The 20,571-nt window shown below is 36.9% G+C and overlaps 1 protein-coding gene across 2 annotated transcripts in view; it reads right to left on the reverse strand.

Annotated features, from left to right (window-relative positions):
• LOC124785238 (organic cation transporter protein-like) overlaps positions 1–20,571 on the reverse strand; it is a 164,722-nt gene that overhangs the window by 35,567 nt on the left and 108,584 nt on the right. For both annotated transcript variants that reach the window (XM_047254165.1, XM_047254164.1), the window contains 3 exons: positions 12,893–13,061; positions 12,537–12,773; positions 3,884–4,098 (listed from right to left, as the gene is read on the reverse strand). In XM_047254165.1, coding sequence (XP_047110121.1) covers positions 3,884–4,098; positions 12,537–12,773; positions 12,893–13,061 — 621 coding nt within the window. The remainder of the gene's footprint in view (positions 1–3,883; positions 4,099–12,536; positions 12,774–12,892; positions 13,062–20,571) is intronic.

Genomic DNA, 20,571 nt, shown 5'->3' on the forward strand with positions numbered 1-20,571 from the left:
CTCCTACACTGGCCGTACACCACTGGTGATCGTCGAGGGGACACTGAATAGTGCACGGTACATCCAAACCGTCATCGAACCCATCGTTCTACCATTCCTAGACCGGCAAGGGAACTTGCTGTTCCAACAGGACAATGCACGTCCGCATGTATCCCGTGCCACCCAACGTGCTCTAGAAGGTGTAAGTCAACTACCCTGGCCAGCAAGATCTCCGGATCTGTCCCCCATTGAGCATGTTTGGGACTGGATGAAGCGTCGTCTCACGCGGTCTGCACGTCCAGCACGAACGCTGGTCCAACTGAGGCGCCAGGTGGAAATGGCATGGCAAGCCGTTCCACAGGACTACATCCAGCATCTCTACGATCGTCTCCATGGGAGAATAGCAGCCTGCATTGCTGCGAAAGGTGGATATACACTGTACTAGTGCCGACATTGTGCATGCTCTGTTGCCTGTGTCTATGTGCCTGTGGTTCTGTCAGTGTGATCATGTGATGTATCTGACCCCAGGAATGTGTCAATAAAGTTTCCCCTTCCTGGGACAATGAATTCACGGTGTTCTTATTTCAATTTCCAGGAGTGTATGTTTGTCCAGGAATCATTAGTTATTCTAAGTGATTCCCATTGAGGAGTGTCTGTACTGCAAGGCACTATCTTATTTATCCTAACTAACTGTGCATCATAATCAGAGATAGTATCTGTTCCTGGGTATGCACTTACTTTTCAGGTTTAAGCTTCATCAAAGAAAGCATCATCAATTAGGATCCTTATCCACCTATCTTGGAAGGTTAATTACTGAGACCAAATAGTAGGATACAAATAAGGTTTATAGATCATTTTTCCTATCAGAATCCTTTAAAAATTGACACTGAAATCACCACAGACTGCTTGCTGCTGTGTGATGGATAACATAGTAAGGAATCCACATGCCTCATAAACAATTCAAAGATTCCCAGTGATGATCTGTATACACTTAAAATTAAAAGTTATTTACAAAATCTACTTGTTTCAGTGTGTTCAAATCTACTTGTTTCAGTGTGTTCTATCTTAATATATGCAATAATTCCACTTTTCGCCATATTACTTCTACATGAGTAAGATGCTAGACTGTAATCTTTATATTTAACTTCTCTAACCCTGTGGTTATGTGGTGCTCAGCTAGGCACAGAATGTCTCTTTTCAGAGCTCTCTAAGTTTTCCGAACAGCCAAGAAGCTCTTCTACCATATTACTCAACTGTCTAATATTATGATGAAATAAGCTAACCTTACTTTTCTGTCAATTCTTAAGCATCTTAAGGGGGCTCTTCTGTTGTTTTAAAATGATGGGGTACTTGATTTCTGGATCAACCTAAAAAAAGGTACCGCTCTGATGTACATAACCACAGGAATCTCGCTTTGTATGAGAGTGGCTCCCAATACATTTTCTGCAAGAAGCTCAACCAACCTATTTCCCCCCTCTTATTCATTTATAGGCTATGTCTAGTATATCCCCATATTCCACTATTCCATCCAGGTCACCACTAATGCTGTAATTTCTGTCTTTAGACCAGGCTTTTTCCTGCTTGTAAAGGAACAAAGGAACACCCCCCCCCCCCCCCCCCCCCTCTTGCATTACCTTACCTTTCCTCAACAGAAGTAATCAATACCAAAAATATTGTTTTGAATTTTGAACAGGTTAACAATGTTGCGGCTGTTTTTCTAAAAAAATCATATGATTTTGTACACAGTGTGTTATAATTCAAGCTAAAATCTGTGTAAAGAAGTTACTTTATTTTCGTTATTACAATCAATACGTACTAGCTCTGAATGTACATTTGAAATTATTTTCTTTTAGAAACATTTGAAATTGTGAAATATTTGGCTCACTTAAAATTTCTATTATTATTTACACTAATTTGACCCTATTTATTACATTAATTTTGGGATTCATTTATAGAATAATAGTATGAATTAATAGAAAGTAATTTGTGAAGAAACCTTGTAAGCCCTTTGGAATATTGTCAGTATTGCAGAGTGAAGTAGTAGTGGGCATGCCTCTGATGTGATCGGAGGTGTTTTTATTCTTGGGAAGAACACTGTAATTTTCAAATTGTAAAGACAGTGTGATGTAGAAAAATGTGATAGAATAAAAGTTTGAGTAAAACAAAAAATAATCCACAGGCTCATTTCAAATTTATTATGTCAATTGGAAGCATGAGAACCTATAATGTCAAAAATGCCAGCTTCAAGAATCAGCCCCTAGACATTAAGAACTGGAGCCAACTATGACAAAAGAAGATAAGTAAAACATTTATTGTAAATCTTACTCCTCCCAAAGCTTATTAGAAAAGTTAACCTAAAGACAGTGACAATCAACAAATAATATGGGGGAGGGATAGATTACATGGTCCACTTACCGCGATCACCTCATCTTCTTTATCAAAAATCCTTAACAAAATTCCCTGTGTCCTCTGTCACCTGTCTGGGATTATCACTTGGCTTCACAACACTTCTGACCTGGTATTCTGTTCCTAATTTGTATTGTACCACCTGCCCTACATGCCTCCTGTGGCTACTACCTAGCAGCAAGACTGTTTTCTTCCTGATCTCTCTCTCTCTCTTCTTCTTCTTCTTCTTCTTTTTTTTTTTTTTTTTTTACCCTACACTTAGTTTCTTTGCTAGACGTTTGCTGCACTCTACTGTGACTAAAGCTGGATGGGGTTCTTCCCCTCCCACTTTCCCACTTTAGGTAACAAGTCAAGCTTATTAGATGCTGTGAGTTCAAATGCAGTTGAAGAATATAAAGAGCTGTTCCCCTTTCACCCATTGCTTGTTACCTTTGCCCAGTTCCCAAGGTCTTCTTCCTCTTTCAATCTATCTAGTTCAGGTTTCACATAATCTAATTCATCCTGAAGGGAATATATGTTCTGAGGTTATATCTCTCCCTTAGGAATTGTGAGGACAAGATTAAATTAAATACAGCACGCACGGAGGCATGTAAACGATCTTTCTTCCCACATACCATACACTAATAGAACAGGAAAAACCCCTAATAACTAGTCCAATGAGATGCACCCTCAGCCATGCACTTCACAGTTTTTTGCAGAGTGTAGAAGATGTAGATATTTGATCTAGCATGTATTTTCAATGACATGATATATCATAATATTTACACATCTAGTGTACTGAGCTCGAAGATGATATAAAATAACAATAACAGCTACTTTGTTAGAATTATTAAACCTTTTCTTCTTCTCCCATTCAAGAATGACAGTATTATAAAAAGTGTTTCTTCCTTAATTTACAGCTACAGCTAATGATCTAATGATGTCTACTCAGCCATCAGTTGCAAATGCTGATATTTTCTGTTGTTCGTTTCTATTTTACTCTGAAGTGGTTTAACTTTAAATTTCTTGGACAACATCAGCATTTCTGTAACAGATTACCAAATTATTCCAAATGATCTTTCAAAAATTTCATCTCAGTCACTTTAATTCAGCTGTTTCATCACCCCCTGTCTCAACATTCAACTCCATATACAACAAATGAAATTTTGTCAATTTTTGCTCACTTAAGTAGTTATAATGTTAATGATATAACTACTTCTGGTAATATCTCTGCAGAAATTATTTAATATGATGATAAACCACAACAAAAATATCATGCATTTCATAAATCACAAAAGAGTGCCATTGGCCCTTGAGAGTGCAGCTGTAAAGTGAACATATTTTAAGTCATTCCTGAAGGCTGCATATTTTCTTACAAAGGGTGGATATCAGGAAATGTAACTAAGTAGATATATTTGAGTTATCCAGCAGACCACAGTTTACACATTAGCTCAAAAATATTGTAATCACAAATTACTTTGGGAGTATATCATTAGATAGCGAAATATGATTGACTGACCTTGTGGTACAGCAGTTGCAGCAAATAGTGACACTCCAGCGATTATCATAGAGGAGCACAGAATTTTCTTTCGCCCCCATTTGTTAAGAGAGAATAAAAGGAAAGTATATGCTGGCACTTCCACAAAACCAGCTATTAAAAAATTTATGTAATCATTGCCTCCAAGATTTGATGTATTCCAAGAAAGTCCATAATATGTTGCATTATTTGCAAACCTTTTTCAGAAAGAGGATAGAGGATTATTATTTATGTAAAAATGTATTTGAAAAATTATTAAAATAGAAAGAAGATAGAGGAATATTATTTATGTAAAAATGTATTTGAAAAATTATTAAAATATACTGATTTAAAAACTCATATATTCCCTACACTTCTTCTAAGATCTAAATTCTAAAACTAACAGTATTTCTTTCAGAAATTCTGTATATATGCCTAGGTCATAGGGTCCAGTTCTACTCATACCCAACCCAAAATATCAGAAGTGATGTCAAGAACAGCTGCTACAATATGGTGCTGCAAGGTTTTGAGATTCTGCAGTAGAGGTGAAACATTAACAATATCCTTGATGCATAGCCAGAAGGAAAACACACACACACACACACGAAGAAAGGAAGAAAGAAAGAAAGAAAGAAAGAAAATCACATGGCATCATGACCAGCAACCAGGGTGGACACTTGAGCAGTGACAGCACGGTGGTCACAACATGGCCTATCCAGCACTGTGACAATGTCTCAGTTACATAATCTCATTCAAAACTGCAGAAATGTGGAAGTGCACCATCTTGCTAAAAGATGAAATACTTGCTGTCACTTTCAAGTTTTTGGCATGAGCCACAATTGGAGCATGTTACATTAGGTGATACCATTGACAGTTCCCTTGGCAAAAAAGAAGGGCCCATAGACTGTCTTGGTGGACATGACACAGAGCACATTAACTTTCTCAGAATCCTGGACATGTTCACACAAGATGAAAAGATGAAAAGTGGTTTTGTCACTGTAGATTAATACGCTTGTGAAGTTATCCTTTTCAAGATGGTTCTGCGTATCAGTGAAGAATTGCAGAGGCATAGTTTGTCATCAAGGCTCATGGCAGGAGCTGCAATTTGTACAGTTTCACTCTTAATCACTTATGAAGGATTATTCACACTGTTGGCTGAGGGATTTTCAGTTCTGTACCAGCTTGACAAGTAGACTTTGTGGGACTTCACAACATCATGTCCCTTACATGGGTCACTGTTTGTTCTGACATGCTCAAATGTCTTGCATTGCACAACTAACCACTGTACTTGAATTTCTTGTATCAGTTCAGTATGCTATCATCAATTGGTGATGTTTGAGAAACTTGTCATAGAGAGCACTTTGCACACTCACTGCTGCTGGTGTGTCCCAGTCAGTAGTTTTCCCTATTTTGCAGGCACCACATTAAAAAAAAATGTGTTAAGCCATTTGCCTGTACTGATCTTTCAAAGTGTTTCATGAACTTCATAATTATGCATTGTAAAAACTACATTAAATTACCTTAAAAGAAAAAAAAGTAAGTACTTGGAGTAACAATCTCTTATTTTTCTCTAGGGCTATCCACTTTACACTCAAATTCTGCATTCTATAGTATTATGTGTTATTGACCTATGGAAGAAATGCCTGAGTTTCTGAAATGAATTCATATCAGCATTCATTTACTCACGTGTTAAATTCTGTAGGTTTTATTAATAAATTTCATTAAAGATAGGTTCATTAAATTATTTCACAAATTCACTTTAAATATTCTATTTAATTTTTTATATAAGATGAAAATACACCACTGTCAAACAGCTAGTGAGTTTTTAATTATACTATTGTCTGTTGTTTATCTATGTAATATGTGAGGAACATTCAAAAACTTCTGCAGCTGTTATAATAATTATTGCCTTTTGAAACCCATACCCTTACATTTATCCAAGGTGCCCCCTCAAACATGCCCTGGAGGAAATGCGACATTCTTTTTCAAAAATGCTATTGAGAAAATTTAGGGAACCGGCATTTGAAGTTGACTGTCAAACGATTCTGTTGTTGCCAACATATATCACACATAAGGATCACAAAGATAAGATACTAGAAATTAGGGCCCATATGGAGGTGTACAGACATTTGTTTTTCCCTTTGTTCTATTTGTGAGTGGAATAGGAGCGGAAATGACAAGTAGTGGTACAGGGTACCCTTCGCTACGCACTGTACAGTGGCTTGCAGAGTGTCTATGTACATGTAGATGTAGATGTGCAAGACAACATAGTAAAATAAATAATTTTGTACAGCAACTCTTCCGCAGTTTAAGAAATCAACATATGTAACATGATGTCATCAAAGTATGCAGACAGAATGGTAAAACATGAAAGTCAGTGCTTACCTAAGGAAGGGGCATGTCACAGAGAGGGCACCACTTCTCATGTGTTTCACCAGTCTCACTGTGTACTTCCACAATTCTGTAGAGGGCAGAAAGGGCTGTCCACCTTCCTGCCCCCTACAGACCTCCCTGTGACCTGCCCCTCACCTATTTAAACTCTCTTTTGTATATATCGCACTGGCCTGTCTGCGTAGCTCCATAATGTTAGGCTCATAAGTTTATTTTATATATATTGCTTTCTTAAATTGTGGATGAGCTGTTATACAACATTATTTATGTTGTCTAGTTTGATAGCATTTGTTGTTACTTTCTTTTTCATATGACTTATTTCATTTGCACCTTGTTTTTCAATATTGTTCAGATAATCACTTGTAATTGGCCTTGGTGGCCGAAACTGATTATGGTGTTAGAAAATAATATCACAATTCTTGCTGATATTTATTTCCAAGCAATTACTACAGTTGTGAGTCCTGTACCATCATGTTCAAAATGCTGGACAAGAAAAGATCTGAATGACTGACTGACACCAATTATCCATAACTGAATTTTTACTCTTCACATACTTATCCTTGGTGCCATTGGTAGAAGAAGCCAAGTTGATTCAGTGTTTCTGTATGTTCAAATAGTTTTCAGTTCAGCACCACATCTGTGCCTTCTGAAGAAAATATGTCACAGTGGAATATCTAACCAAGTATTTGTTGTATTTTAAGAGCTTTGAAGGCAATAATAACTTCAGAATTTTTGTAGATGATGTGGTTATCTACAATAAAATACTGCCTGAAAAAAACTGCACAAATTTTCAGTCATATCTTGGTAAGATCTTGAAGTGGTTCAGAGATTTGCAACTTCTTTAACTGTTCACAAACATAAAATTGTGCAGTTCTCTAAACACAAAATAGTAGTAACCTGTGACTACAATATCAGTGATTCACAGTTGGAATTACTCAATTCAAACCAATATACGCATGTAACAATTTGTAGATATATGGAATGGGAAGACCACATATGCTTAATTGCAGATGAAGCTGGTGGCAGATTTAGATTCATTGATAGGATACTGGTAAAATGCAATCACTCTACAGGAAGTTTACCTACAAAACACCCATGTGAACCAGCAAAGAATATGGCTCAGATGTGTGGAGGGTTCCACACAAATAGGACAAATTGGAGATACTGAGTGTGTACAAAGAAGGCCAGCGCGCGGGATCAGCCGAGCGGTCTAAGGCGCTGCAGTCATGGATTGTGCGGCTGGTCCCGGCGGAGGTTCGAATCCTCTCTCGGGCATGGGTGTGTGTGTTTGTCCTTAGGAGAATTTAGGTTAAATAGTGGGTAAGCTTAGGGACTGATGACCTTAGCAGTTAAGTCCCATAAGATTTCACACACATTTGAACAAAGAAGGCCAGCAAAATGGTCACAGGTATGTTTGATCAATGGGAGAACAGCACAGAAATGCTGAAAAATCTGAACTGGCAGATGATGAAATACAGGGGTCAACTGTGCCAGAAAAGCATACTTACAAGGTTTCAGCCATGAAAAATGTGGAAACACAAAATACACTAACAAAAATTTCTATGCCTTATAGTTCCCTTGGGAGTGAATACACTGATAACAACATTTATGTTACTTTTTAAATTAATCTTGGAATTCTTTGCTTATCAGGATGTTTAGTACTCTTGTGACTCCACTTGAATATCCTCCACTGCTTCAAATCTTCACCCCTTCAACTTGATTTTTATCTTAGGGAAAAGGAAGAAGTCACAAGAAGCTACATTTTGTGAGTATGGGTGGAGGGGAATAAGTGTCACCTTGATTTTTATCAAAATTTCCTGATTAATATAGCCTACACACAGTTGTGCATTGTCACAATGGAATACCCAGTTATGTTCACACCACTTCTGGGGATATTTTTCCTAAGTCATCCATCACACAAGATGTTAGAAGGACTATCCACTGCAATGACTGCTGCTTAGTTTGAGAGTCACAGCAATAAATCCAACTTTTGTCACCAGTAACAACCTTTGATAGAAAGTTTTGATTATCTTGAACCAATTGTTTAAGATCTCTGCAGACTTCTAAGTGATGTTACTTCATATCAACTGCAAACAGTTATGGCACAAACTTCACTGCAATCCATCTCATGTTCAGTACATTCACATGTACCATAACTTATCCACAAAGTGTTGCAGAGGTCTTCATTGGTCTATTTATGATCTTGCATAATCAGATCCCTCATGTTCTGAAGAACATTTTCTGGCCTGATGGCAACTGACAGCTCAGCCAATGTTTGCCAGCTTTTGAAATGTTTATACGAGTTTTAAGTCTGTGTCTGACATGAATTGTGATCTCCAATAGTTTCCTTCAACATATGGTGTATTTCTGCAGTAGTTCTCCTAGTTTAAGACAAAACTTTATACAAACACTCTGCTCTTTTAGATCAGCTATCACAAAACCACAAGCTTACTGCACAAATATGCTCACCAACACCTAACCAAACCACGCAGCTCATAGCTACTGATACAAGAAAGATGTATGTAAAGCCACCTAGTGGTATATTAGTGCACTCATGACCATTTGCATACAAAATTCAAATTTTGGAAACTTTTGGATACCGTCATACACTATGTATCACTCAAATAGAGTATGCAAAGACAAGGTTAGGCAGTTTACACTGTGCACATAGGCAAGTAAACAATCATTCTTCAGACCCTAATATGTGGTACAACAGGAATCATCCTCTCCCATACACAGCCATAAAGGTAGAAAAATATCTGGAAGCAACAGTATAGAGACATGAAGCAGGACAACCACGTAGAATCAGCTGCAGGTAAATTCACTGATGGGGTAATGAGAAACAGCAATTTAAAAGACTGCATATGAAACACATGTACAGCTTAAGGGTATGGGGTTCATACCAGATTCATCTAATGGTGGACATAAAACATAAACAATGAAGTGTGGTGCAATTTGTCATAGCCTTGTAAGTGAGCACTAAATATATATATAAAGCATGGTGCAAATGTTCACAGGCTTATATAACTGGTAAGAGGGTGTAACAGAAATGTTGAAACTCTTAACTGGTGGATAATCAATGAAAAATTCTGTACACGTAGCAAGAACTTTTTTAGAGAACTTCAAGAGCCATCTTTTAGGGAAGAAGCTACAGATACTCTTCAACTCATTTCATATCTACCCTGTAGAGATTTTCCATTTTTTTTTTTTTTTAATCTTTTCGAGAAGTGTGGAAGAATTCCTTCCTTCATACTCCCATCCATGAAAGAAGTGGGAAGACACCTTAATTAATGTTATAATTTAATTGGATAGATAAAAAAATCTACTCACCAGGTGGTGGCAGAATACACACACATAAAAGAGGGTTGTAATTAGGCAAGTTTTCGGAGCCACTAGCTCCTTCTTCAGGCAGAAGGGTTGAAGGGGAACAAAGACGAGAGAAGGAAAAGGACTGGAGAGGTCTAGGAAAAGGGATAGATTTTTGGAAAGTCACCCAGACCTGCGGTCAGGGGAGACTCCGCATGAGATGAGAAGGAAATACTGATTGTTGGGGACTGAATTGGACAAGATTTGAATACCTGAGAGCTTAAAGGTGGAAGACAGGGTAATATGCAAGACAGAGATTACTGCTTAAACATTATACATGTGTATATACGAGCAGGATTTGAAAAGTTCTCAGAACGGAATAGAAAAATAGTACTTACATCACTGAAACTTTTTTATTTTTCAATGTAATCTTCTTGTAGATTAAAGCACTTGGTCCAGTGATGTTCCAGTGCCTTGACCCCATCTCAAAAATTAGTTTCTTCCAGGCATGCAAAATAGCTGTCAACTCCGGCTATCAGTTCTTTGTTTGAAGTGAATTTTCATCCACCAAGAAAAATTTGCAGTTTTGGGAAGAGATGGAAGTCTGACAGAGCCATATTGGGTGAATAGAGTGGGAGTGACAACAATTCATTTCCTAGTTTGTGTAATTTTTACAGGGCGACAACACGTGTGTGGGTGCGCATTGTCTTGGTGCAAGATTACTTTCTTCCTTGCTAAACCTGGCCTTTTTTCATGTATCTTTTGTTTCAATTTGTCCAGGAGGTTAGCATAGTATTCTCCAGTAATTATTTGCCCAGCAGGGAGATAATAAACAAACAGAATCCCATTCACATCCCAGAACAATGATGCCATGACCTTTCCCACTGAAGGAATTGTCTTTGCTTTCATTGGTGGCAGAGAATCAGCATGTTTCCACTGATTTGACTCTGGGGTGTAGCAGTGCAACCAAGTTCATCTGTAGTCACAAACCAGAGCAAAAAGTTTTGTTCATTTCTCCTAAAATGGGCCAAACATTGTTCCAATATGTCCATTCTCATGCATTTTTGATCCAGCCTCAAGAGTCACGACACCCATCTTGCAGGTAATTTGTTCATTTCTAAATCTTCAGTTAAAATGTGATATACCCTTTTAGGTGACATCTGGCAAGAATAAGCAATTTCACACACTTTCAATTGGCTTCTTCATGACCATTTTGTGCAGTTTTACAATGATTTCTGGAGTAGTGACACATTTTGTCCAACCACTGTGCAGATCATCATTTAAGCTCTACTGACCAAACTTCAATTCATTTGTCCGATTGGCAACAGTTGAATATGAAGGAGCAGAGCCCCCAGTGTATTCTGGAAATTGGCATGAATGTTGTTTGATTTCATACCTTTCTTTACGAAGTACTTAATCACTGCTCGAATCTCAATTTTTGCCATCTTCGCATATCACTTCGCAGGAACAACAGAAGAGCCACATCACCACCACAGGTCTCTTCCAAGAGCACTGAGGTGCACTTGTTTACAGGCAACAGTCCAATGAATATCACGTGAACTGCTCGTTGTGCTAGCGCTGACCTGTCATGGTGATTCCGAGAACTTTTCAAACAACCCTCGTAAGAGTGAAAAGCAAAGTCCGTTTTATGTAACAGAGGTGCTAGAGGGGCGGTCAAAAATAGACAGGTAAGACAATGAAAGATGTAGAAAACTGAAATAGAGTGAAGAAAAGAGTAGTCACTGTGAAGAACTGCTGAGATGGAAGAAATTAACATAAATTAAGGGCAGGTGGGAGGTGACAACCAAGGACATATTGTAGCTCTAGTTCCCACCTGTGCAGTTCTGAGCAACTGGTGTTTATGGAAAGAATCCAGATTGCGCTTGTGGTGAAACAGACACCGAGGTCATGATTTCATGCTGTAGAGCATGTTCTTCAACAGTATACTGTGTGTTGCCATTATACACCCTTTACCTATGCCAAATCATCATAACTGATATTTTGGTGGTTAAATTATTTTGTCAAAAGTTGATTGTTACTGTTGTTAATAACTGTAATGATAGAAGTACTCTCTGCCATGCATTTCACAGAGATTTACAGAGTATAAATTTAGATGCAGATGCAGAAATAAAAATCACATTACGTGTACTCATGCTGGTTTGATAGAATATCTATCATACAAAACTTTAACTTGACTTGAATTTATTATTCACTCAAATGAAATTTATGAACAGTGGAATGAGAAACAAAAATATTAATATTGTCAAGTGTCATAAGTTCAAAAATATGTAAATATTAATATACAAAAACTCAAACTATTACTGTATAATTCAATATGATGCTGCTGCTCTTGCATCTTTACATTCCATTGCTCGCTGCAATTTATGGTATAGAGGAGACATTTTAAACTTATGAACATATAATAAATGAGGAAGATATTCCAAAGTTAACTGACCAGCTTAAAATCTGAATCTCTTTTCACATATTACAAGATTTGGAGACTTTTTCCATTTTTGGAAGCCATATGATCTTTCACACCCTGCTAAGTAAAAGACTTTGATCTTCAGAAGATTTCATATTTCATACTGAAATAAAATTACTTTTCTAGAGATTTATACCTCCTGTACGTATTTGGAATACCTTCTCAGTTGTACAAGAAATGCACTCAAAATTGATTATAGCATTGTACAGTAACTAACAAATTCATAGATAGCATACACTATGAATACCAGTACCATGAAGACAAGATTATGGTTTAATGTACAGTAACTAACAAATTCATAGATAGCATGCACTATGAATATCCTGAAGACAAGGTCATGGTTTAATTCAGATGTGATACATCCAGCATTAATCACTAAGACAAAAACACGTAAGCAGAATTATCTAACTGAAATTATACAAAAAATATTTCGTTATACAAATTTAAGGCCAGTGTATTGAATGCAACATTACTTACCAAATAAAGAAAATATTTAGTGTTCTCCTTCTAAGTTTACTATGCTTCATCATATCAATAATAGAATATTTCTGAGAGTTGTTTTCTGACCTAACTGAACCTTCTCCCATTATGGCTTTGGTCAGCACATCATCTGGAATAGTTACTCCATTTTCTTTTGCAGCTTTCAAAATATATTTCCGGGCTTCTTCCTGTTGACCATTTGCTGTTAACCATCTAAATGATTCTGGAATAATCCTACAGAAACAGAAATGTGATTTATAGCACTTTCCTCTTTACATATAATAGATACCATCCTTATTATGTATCATTATCTAAGGGTAATGTTGATTACCACTACCATAAACTCAACTTACCACCAGTAGCTTAGGAATATGAGAGATGGCACTGTAATTGCTATTTGTAGTAATCGCCACTCTGGTATAAGGTATGCAAATAGTGCAGTTATAACATAACCAAAGGTGAAGAATAACTGACAAGCAACACCAGCAAATAAGCGTTTCCTTGTACCAACCATTTCCATTGCTAGAAAATATGGGCAGAGTAAGTTTTTGAACAATTTATGGAGATAAAACTAATAATAATACTATCAGTCAATCTAGAAATCAACAGAAAATGTCTTTTCTGAATAGAACTTGAACAGAAAGATACTGAATAATATAGCTCATAGTTAAATTGATGAAAGAAATGGAAAAGAGTATCTATTGTCAGTGGAAAATTAGGTTTCTGGTAAAATGATGCAGGAAACAGAATGATAAAGTTACAAAAACGTTGAGATAAAATTCTCAGAGCTATTAAATCACTATTTATGAAATTATGGATAAATTATTAAAATAAAAAAGTATAATTGTGTGATCTGATGAAAATATGATCTGTTTAAAAGTCCCTTGTGTTAATCCACAACACAATAAATCTCAGAGTGATATTTTGAGCCAATTCTGAACATCATATCAAGAAAATGAAAGTACTGTATCTTGAGAACTGCCAATTAAAGCAGACAAATCTAATGTGAATATTTTCAACAACAAAATTCTAGTAGTAGTAGAAATAGTAGTAGCTTTGTTCAGCTGTAGATCCCTTTTTACAAGGATATAGGACATGTCAAAGTATTTACAAGTTCAGATCAATTTAAAATAAGCTAATTCGTATGCACATATATTTACAGACTCCTAGTTAGAGACAATCATTAGATTTACTCCTGGTATACAATACTTTTTTTTATAAATAACTCAATAAATAATGTAATGCCACACTGTTCACTCATGTCTCACTATCAGTCACTGCACACACTATACACACATTGTTTCATAACATTTCACTCATACACACACACACACACACACACACACACACACACACACACACACTCTCTCACACACACACACACTGGTGATCTCTGAGCCATTTTCTGTACTGCAACTTCCCATTTGCTATCCTGAAAAACCGAGTCAGCATCCCTCCATAATAAGTGAGATGTTGAGCTCAGAAAGAGGAAGAGGTGTTAGTATTGTGCTATGCATAGCTTGGGGGTAAGTATTTCTAGAAAAGAAAAAAGATGGGAAAAAACATAAAGTGAAAGTGTTATGTCGAATGTTGGATGTTTTATAATCATTATTATTATTATTATTATTATTATTATTATTATTATTATTTACTTGTATAACTTTTTTTATCAAACTCCTACTCTGTTTTATCTAAGTAATCCTTCAATGTATAAAATGTATTGCATAACAGGTACTTTTTAGCTGCCTTTTTAAATAAGTGTATTTTTGCAATTTCTTTAAGCTCTTTTGGTAATTTATTGTAAGTTCCATTCTTTTGTAGAAAATGCTGTTATGAGTTTTATACTTATTTTTTCTTGGTAAATGTAAGTTGAATAGCATGTAACCAAAAGACACTGCATGTTACACACTGATGATAGGATTCTAAGGGTATAACATGCTGATGACATTCTGTTTGCAAGTACCTTTGTGTGTTCACTTCAACTGAGAATCAATATTCGTTCCTAGAAATTTTGCATTTGTTACAGTCTATAGAGGGGCCATCTACATTTAATGTAACATTGTCATTTTTCCTCATCAAACTGAAATTCATGGCATTAGTTTTCTTTATGTTCAGTGTTACATTATTGCTTATTGACCAATCATAAACTTCCTTGAGAGTTTCATTTGCTTTCTCAGCAAGGAGTTCTCTTGTTTTCTCAGTGACTAATATTGCTGTCATCAGCGAATAGAAGTTTTTCATCATGAGTAACAGATTGATGTTTATCAGGAACAGTATTGGTCCTAATTTTGTAATTTAATTATTGTATGTCTCTTCTGTTGATATTTCTCTTTGCAAGTGGTTGTTTTCCTTTATCAGTACTTGGCTGCACTGGGATTGTGCTTTGCAGTATTTTCTATCTTTACTAGCTGTACTCAACACCTCATTATAGTGAATTTTGGTACTTTTTTTGTTGGAACATTATATTATACATTTTCAAAGTGCAACACATGTGCCCAGGTTTGGTAAATGTTACAGATTCCACTCATTGTAGTGGCTTAATTGTGAATGATCCACCTTCATCTGAGTAGCAGAACCTCTAGTATAACATTCCTTTTTTATTTTCTATCAGAAATTCTGTGCTTTCTCTGCATCTTGCTTTCTCCTACCTATATTTCTGTTTCCTACATATTTTGTAAGGTATTCTCTCACCTTCATAGCACTCTGTCATTGGGTATTAGTAGTCTTTTGCCCATAATCAATGCATGGGATTAGTTTGTCTAGGAACATTTGATGTGGTGGGCAGTCATCTTTATTTGCATTACATGACTTTCCTCTTTTTGAATACAGTATACATGTTAGACTCTGTTAATTCTGCCCTGGTGCAGTTCATTACCCCATGATTGTAATCCTGATATGTATTGCAGTGGGTTACTACTAGGCAGTTCTTCACAGCTATAACTTGGAAGACAACATATCCCTTCTGGTTGTTGAAAAAGGATTTCCTCATGTTAGCTTCTACCTCCACTATGTGATAAACTACTTCCCTTCCGTTTTGTCCAGTCTTAAATTTCGGAATAAACTATGGGTGTAAATGATCATGTACCCCTTCAAATTTTTACTCATACATGATCTCCTTTAGATACTGCACCTCCAAATCAGCAGGGACGTTTTACATTATAACAAGAAGTTTCCTCTTTCATGGTAGTTTGGGGTGCTGATTCTGCAGCTGTATGTTCAAATAATAGAAGGCCACTCCAGTTGCTGACAAGCCTATGACTGGTTTTAACCTCTACATCAGGCCATTTTCAAGTGGATCTGAAAATTGTGCTGTAGAGAAGCAATGTTAAAGGCAACTAATTTCTGTTGTATCAGATTTACATCTCCAGTTGTGTGAAACTTTACAAAATTTTATTTCTCTGTTTCTTTATTACTTTGTTAATTTTTTTGGTTGCATTTTCTCATTTGTTTGCAGCACTAGCCTGTCTAGCAGTTATACAGGCATAATGTGTGCTTGTTTTCTTCACTTCAGCTTTCAGGCTTTCATTTTTCTCTTCAAGTTGCTGTAATCTCACAAGGTGACTTTTTGTTCATTAACTTTGTCTTGGCTGTCTTCTTAGGTACAGAAAGCTCTTTGTTGATAAACTTAATTTCCTCAAAAATTTCGCCTGTGATGACCATGTTTGTTGGACCTTCCTCCCCCTCCATGTTGTCTGCCATGAAAACTTCACAATACTGGCTATGCAAAGTCATTCACCTTTGTCATGATTTTGGGAGTAAATCGCTATTCACCTGAAAACAAAATATAATTCCAGGAGGCTAAAGGCTAATTCAAACAGAGAACTAGCTGCCCAAATGGGCAGAATGTACTGTTGCCCACTATAGCTGGTCATGACTAGACAGAGTGCAGGAAACAGAGATCTAGTCATCTTGTTGAATGGCACTGATTGTGAGTGTCAGCTACTGTGCAGAAAATATGAGTAGAACTTCTGATGACAACCAGTTGTTGCTTTTATTTGCACTTTGTTTGAGGAAGTGAAGAAACTGGTTACATGATATTTATAGTAAATGAAGAGACTATGATAAATTTCACTGCCTTTGGTAGAATTACAATCTTCTGAACACCATTTCTTAATGCAACAATTTGAAATGTTACACTGAGTCAAAAATCTCTAGTTCTGCATTGTGAATTGTCTACTCAGCAAATAGAAAGGAAAAATAATCAGACATTTGAGAATTTTATTAACTGATTCTCTGCAAAAATATTGTAATAGTAGTATTTATATGCCTAGTCTCTACATAGGAAAAATTATGATATAGAATTTGTGGCTTGAAGTTCAAGCTAGCGTTTGATTGTATCAATTGTGTTATGTATTATATATCAGTATTCATGAGGTAGAAACATTATACAACTATGCATTTATTTACAAATATGTAGGCAGAATTAATACCAATTTAATTCAGATGTGCACCTATTTCTTTTCATGTCGATGGCATTTTTGAAACAGTTTTGTAACTGGTATGGCATGTATTTTGCAAACATACCTTTGCACACACTGATTAATTAATTTTTCATCTTCTTTCATCATTTCTCACACTTGTACATAAGTGCCCATGAAGCTCTTTGTAAGGAATCACAATCTTTCGCCATGGGAAAGAGCAGTTTAGTGTGATTGTCCATGGCATGGGAGGAAAAAAATTTGCACAATCTAAGTATGAAAATACATATGAGCAGTACATTTTTTTACTCAGTCCACACAAAAAGAAAATTTACCTTCATAATATTTACAGACTCATTTGCATATTATGATGTAACTTGTACTGCTGTAATATGATTTGTGTAATGCATTATCTCAGCTGAGGAAACCATGTGCTAGTTATTAGCAAACTGAGGCACTGGGTCCATCAAGAGCAGAAATATGTAAACAGTAAGTAATTTTCACCAAATACAGGTAACAATAATAGCATGCTTGCTATGCCAACCCACCATCACTGTGTCTGTCAACCAAGCCTGAATAATTACATGAGAAACAGTAGTGTGAATTGAGAGAGATTGACACTTTGCTCAATCTTTGGCTGGTTAAATAGCTTTCACGCTGACAGTTTTCTACATGCAAGAAGCTAGCAACCCAGTTGGTCAGGGTTTCCAAGATGATCCAGCTACACGAGATACTGCATATTTCGTTAGCCCTTAAATTTCCAATGGTTTTGGGGGTAAATCACTAGTCACATGAGGGATAAGGAAACTTGTCGTTCAAAACACTGTAAGCAGCTACAAAAATGTGTACCATTGTGCTGCACAAAATCATAACTTAAAAGTATCTGTCACGTTGTTCAAACTTGTTTACTGTGACAGGTATAGTAGTTCATTAGTTTCTTTTAAACAATCATCCTACTGCATGGTCATTCATAATTTAGGAACATAAATTTTCCTGTAAGTAATGGTTTATATTCAATGTCTCATTGCCACAATACAATTACATACATAAATAATCACCCCATGAATAACTGACTCAGCTGTGTTGGAGTAGTTTGCATGCCTCAACTATACAGCTAGCCTCTTGGGTGAAATACACCAGAGGTGAAATAGTTTCCATTCAGATTTCCAGTTGGGAACTACCCATGTGGATGTTTTCACAAGGAAAATATAAATATGACGTTCTGTGGGTCAGAGCATGGAATGTTAGGCTCCTAAATTGCCTAGCTAGGTTAGAAAATTTAATACAAGAAATGGTTAAGTTGAAGTTAGATATTGTGGCATATTGTGGAGTGTGGTTAGGGGAGAACAGTGTTACCAACAAAAAATCATACAGAGGTAATGCAGAAGTAAGTCTAATTATAACAAGAAAATTGAAATGCAGGTGAACTGGTGTGACCAGCATAATGAACACACTATTGTACCCATGGTAGATAACCCATGCATACTAAAGTAGTCCAAGTTCATGCACCTACTAGCGTGCAGATGAAGAGATTGAAACAATGTATAATTGGATAAAAAAATTATTCAGAAAGCTTCAGGAGATGAAAATTTAACTGTAATGCAGATATGGAATTTGACAACAGGAAAAGGAGCAAAATTAGTAGAACATGAACTGCAGGAAATGAATGAAATGGGAGCCACCTTGAAGAATTTTGCATAGAGGATCCTCCACCGTCATCTTTTCTGAGCTGCCTCAACCTACGGTAACATACTGTTCCCACACCATCCACCCAACAGTTTTCACCCCCTATGTCCTATCATCTCCTCACAATTCTTGTCTCCCACTCTGTTTATTTGCAGCCCTCTGCAATGCATCCACCCATCTTTCCCCGCTCCTCTCATTTTTTATTCCTTTTTACCACACTTCCCTGCCTCACAACATGTTGACACTGTGCCTGTTGGAGTTTAGTCCCTGCACACTCCACCAGACAGCGCTCATCTCTCTTGCCACCAATACACTGCTATCCCTTCCCCTTCCCCATCCCCTTCCCCTTCCACAGCCCCTCCAGATTGCTGCCTGCATCCCATGCGATGTTGCATTCCGGCCCGAGATGCTGGAGTTGGCGGTTGTGTGCACACGAGGTATGCTTGCTTGTGTGTGTGTTTGTGTGTGGGGGGGGGGGGGGGGGGGGGTGTCTTTATGTCTCTACTGACAAAGACTGGGGCTGAAACCTGCATGTGAATGTCTTTTAATCATGCCTGTCTGCAACTTGATGGGTCTTCTTTATGATAAGTAGCAATCTTTCTTTTCCTACATGCTTATTGTTGTGGGTTGGCAGGAGAGCCAACACCAGGTTACTAGAGGAAGCCGAAAGGCACGCGTTTTAGCTCACGCAGGCTGGCGTGAGGTCTGGAACAGGACAAGGAAATTAGAATTTAGAAAAAAACGGACGTAGCTGGTGGAATACTTAACTTTAATCCATAAATGGTGAACGTCACTCTTGACTTTACATTATTCACAATATCAATAGTAACCGGTAATGGCGCCTTGCTAGGTCGTAGCAAATGACGTAGCTGAAGGCTATGCTAACAATCGTCTTAGCAAATGAGAGCTTATTTTGTCAGTGAACCATTGCTAGCAAAGTCGATTGTATAACTGGGGCGAGTGCTAGGAAGTCTCTCTAGACCTGCCGTGTGGTGGCGCTCAGTCTGCAATCGCTGATAGTGGCGACACGCGTGTCCGACGTATACTAACGGACCGCGGCCGATATAAAGGCTACCACCTAGCAAGTGTGGGATCTGGCGGTGACACCACACTTATTATTATGTTATCATATATTTATGATTCTTTTTATTTCTTTTGCATTTACTATTCATTACCTAACAACATTTGGAATAACTGAATGTCCTGTAAATACTGAAGTTGGTTCTATTATTTCATTTGCAAGATTGTAATAATCTGAAATTTCATGTATAACATACACGATAATGATGAAAACTGAAGAATTAAAATTTGTGCTATGCCAGCATGTGAACCCAGTTCTCTTTGCTTACTAGGCAGGTATGCTAGGCATTACGCTACCACAGCATTATAGCATTCCTCCCTATTAATCAAGGAGACCCAGGTTCAAGTCATAGCCATGGCACAAATTTTAATTCATTTCTTCAGCTTCCATCATTATTGTAGATAAAGATGGGACTCAAATATCTGAAGGAAGGTTTAATTACATCAGATATTTTTCATGTATACACATTTCCATTCTGTTAAAACAATAATTTTTAATCCAGGAAGATAATAATTCAGTGAAATAATAATTTTTGTATCAGATATGCAAAATTGGAGAAAAGAGAACCACTTGTATGAATATCAAGAGCTCAGGTGGAAACCCAGTTCTAAGCAAAGAAGGGAAAGCAGAAAGTTGGAAGGAGTATATAGAAGTTCTATACAAGGGCGATCTACTTGAGGACAATATTATGGAAATGGAAGAGGATGTAGATGAAGATGAAATGGGAGTATGATACTGTGTGAAGAGTTTGACACAGCACTGAAAGACCTGAGTTGAAACAAGGCCCCGGGAGTAGACAACATTCCATTAGAATTGCTGACAGCCTTGGGAGAGCCAGTCCTGACAA

This window comes from Schistocerca piceifrons, chromosome 1 (genome assembly GCF_021461385.2).
Source record: "Schistocerca piceifrons isolate TAMUIC-IGC-003096 chromosome 1, iqSchPice1.1, whole genome shotgun sequence".
Classification (NCBI taxonomy): Eukaryota; Metazoa; Arthropoda; class Insecta; order Orthoptera; family Acrididae; genus Schistocerca; species Schistocerca piceifrons.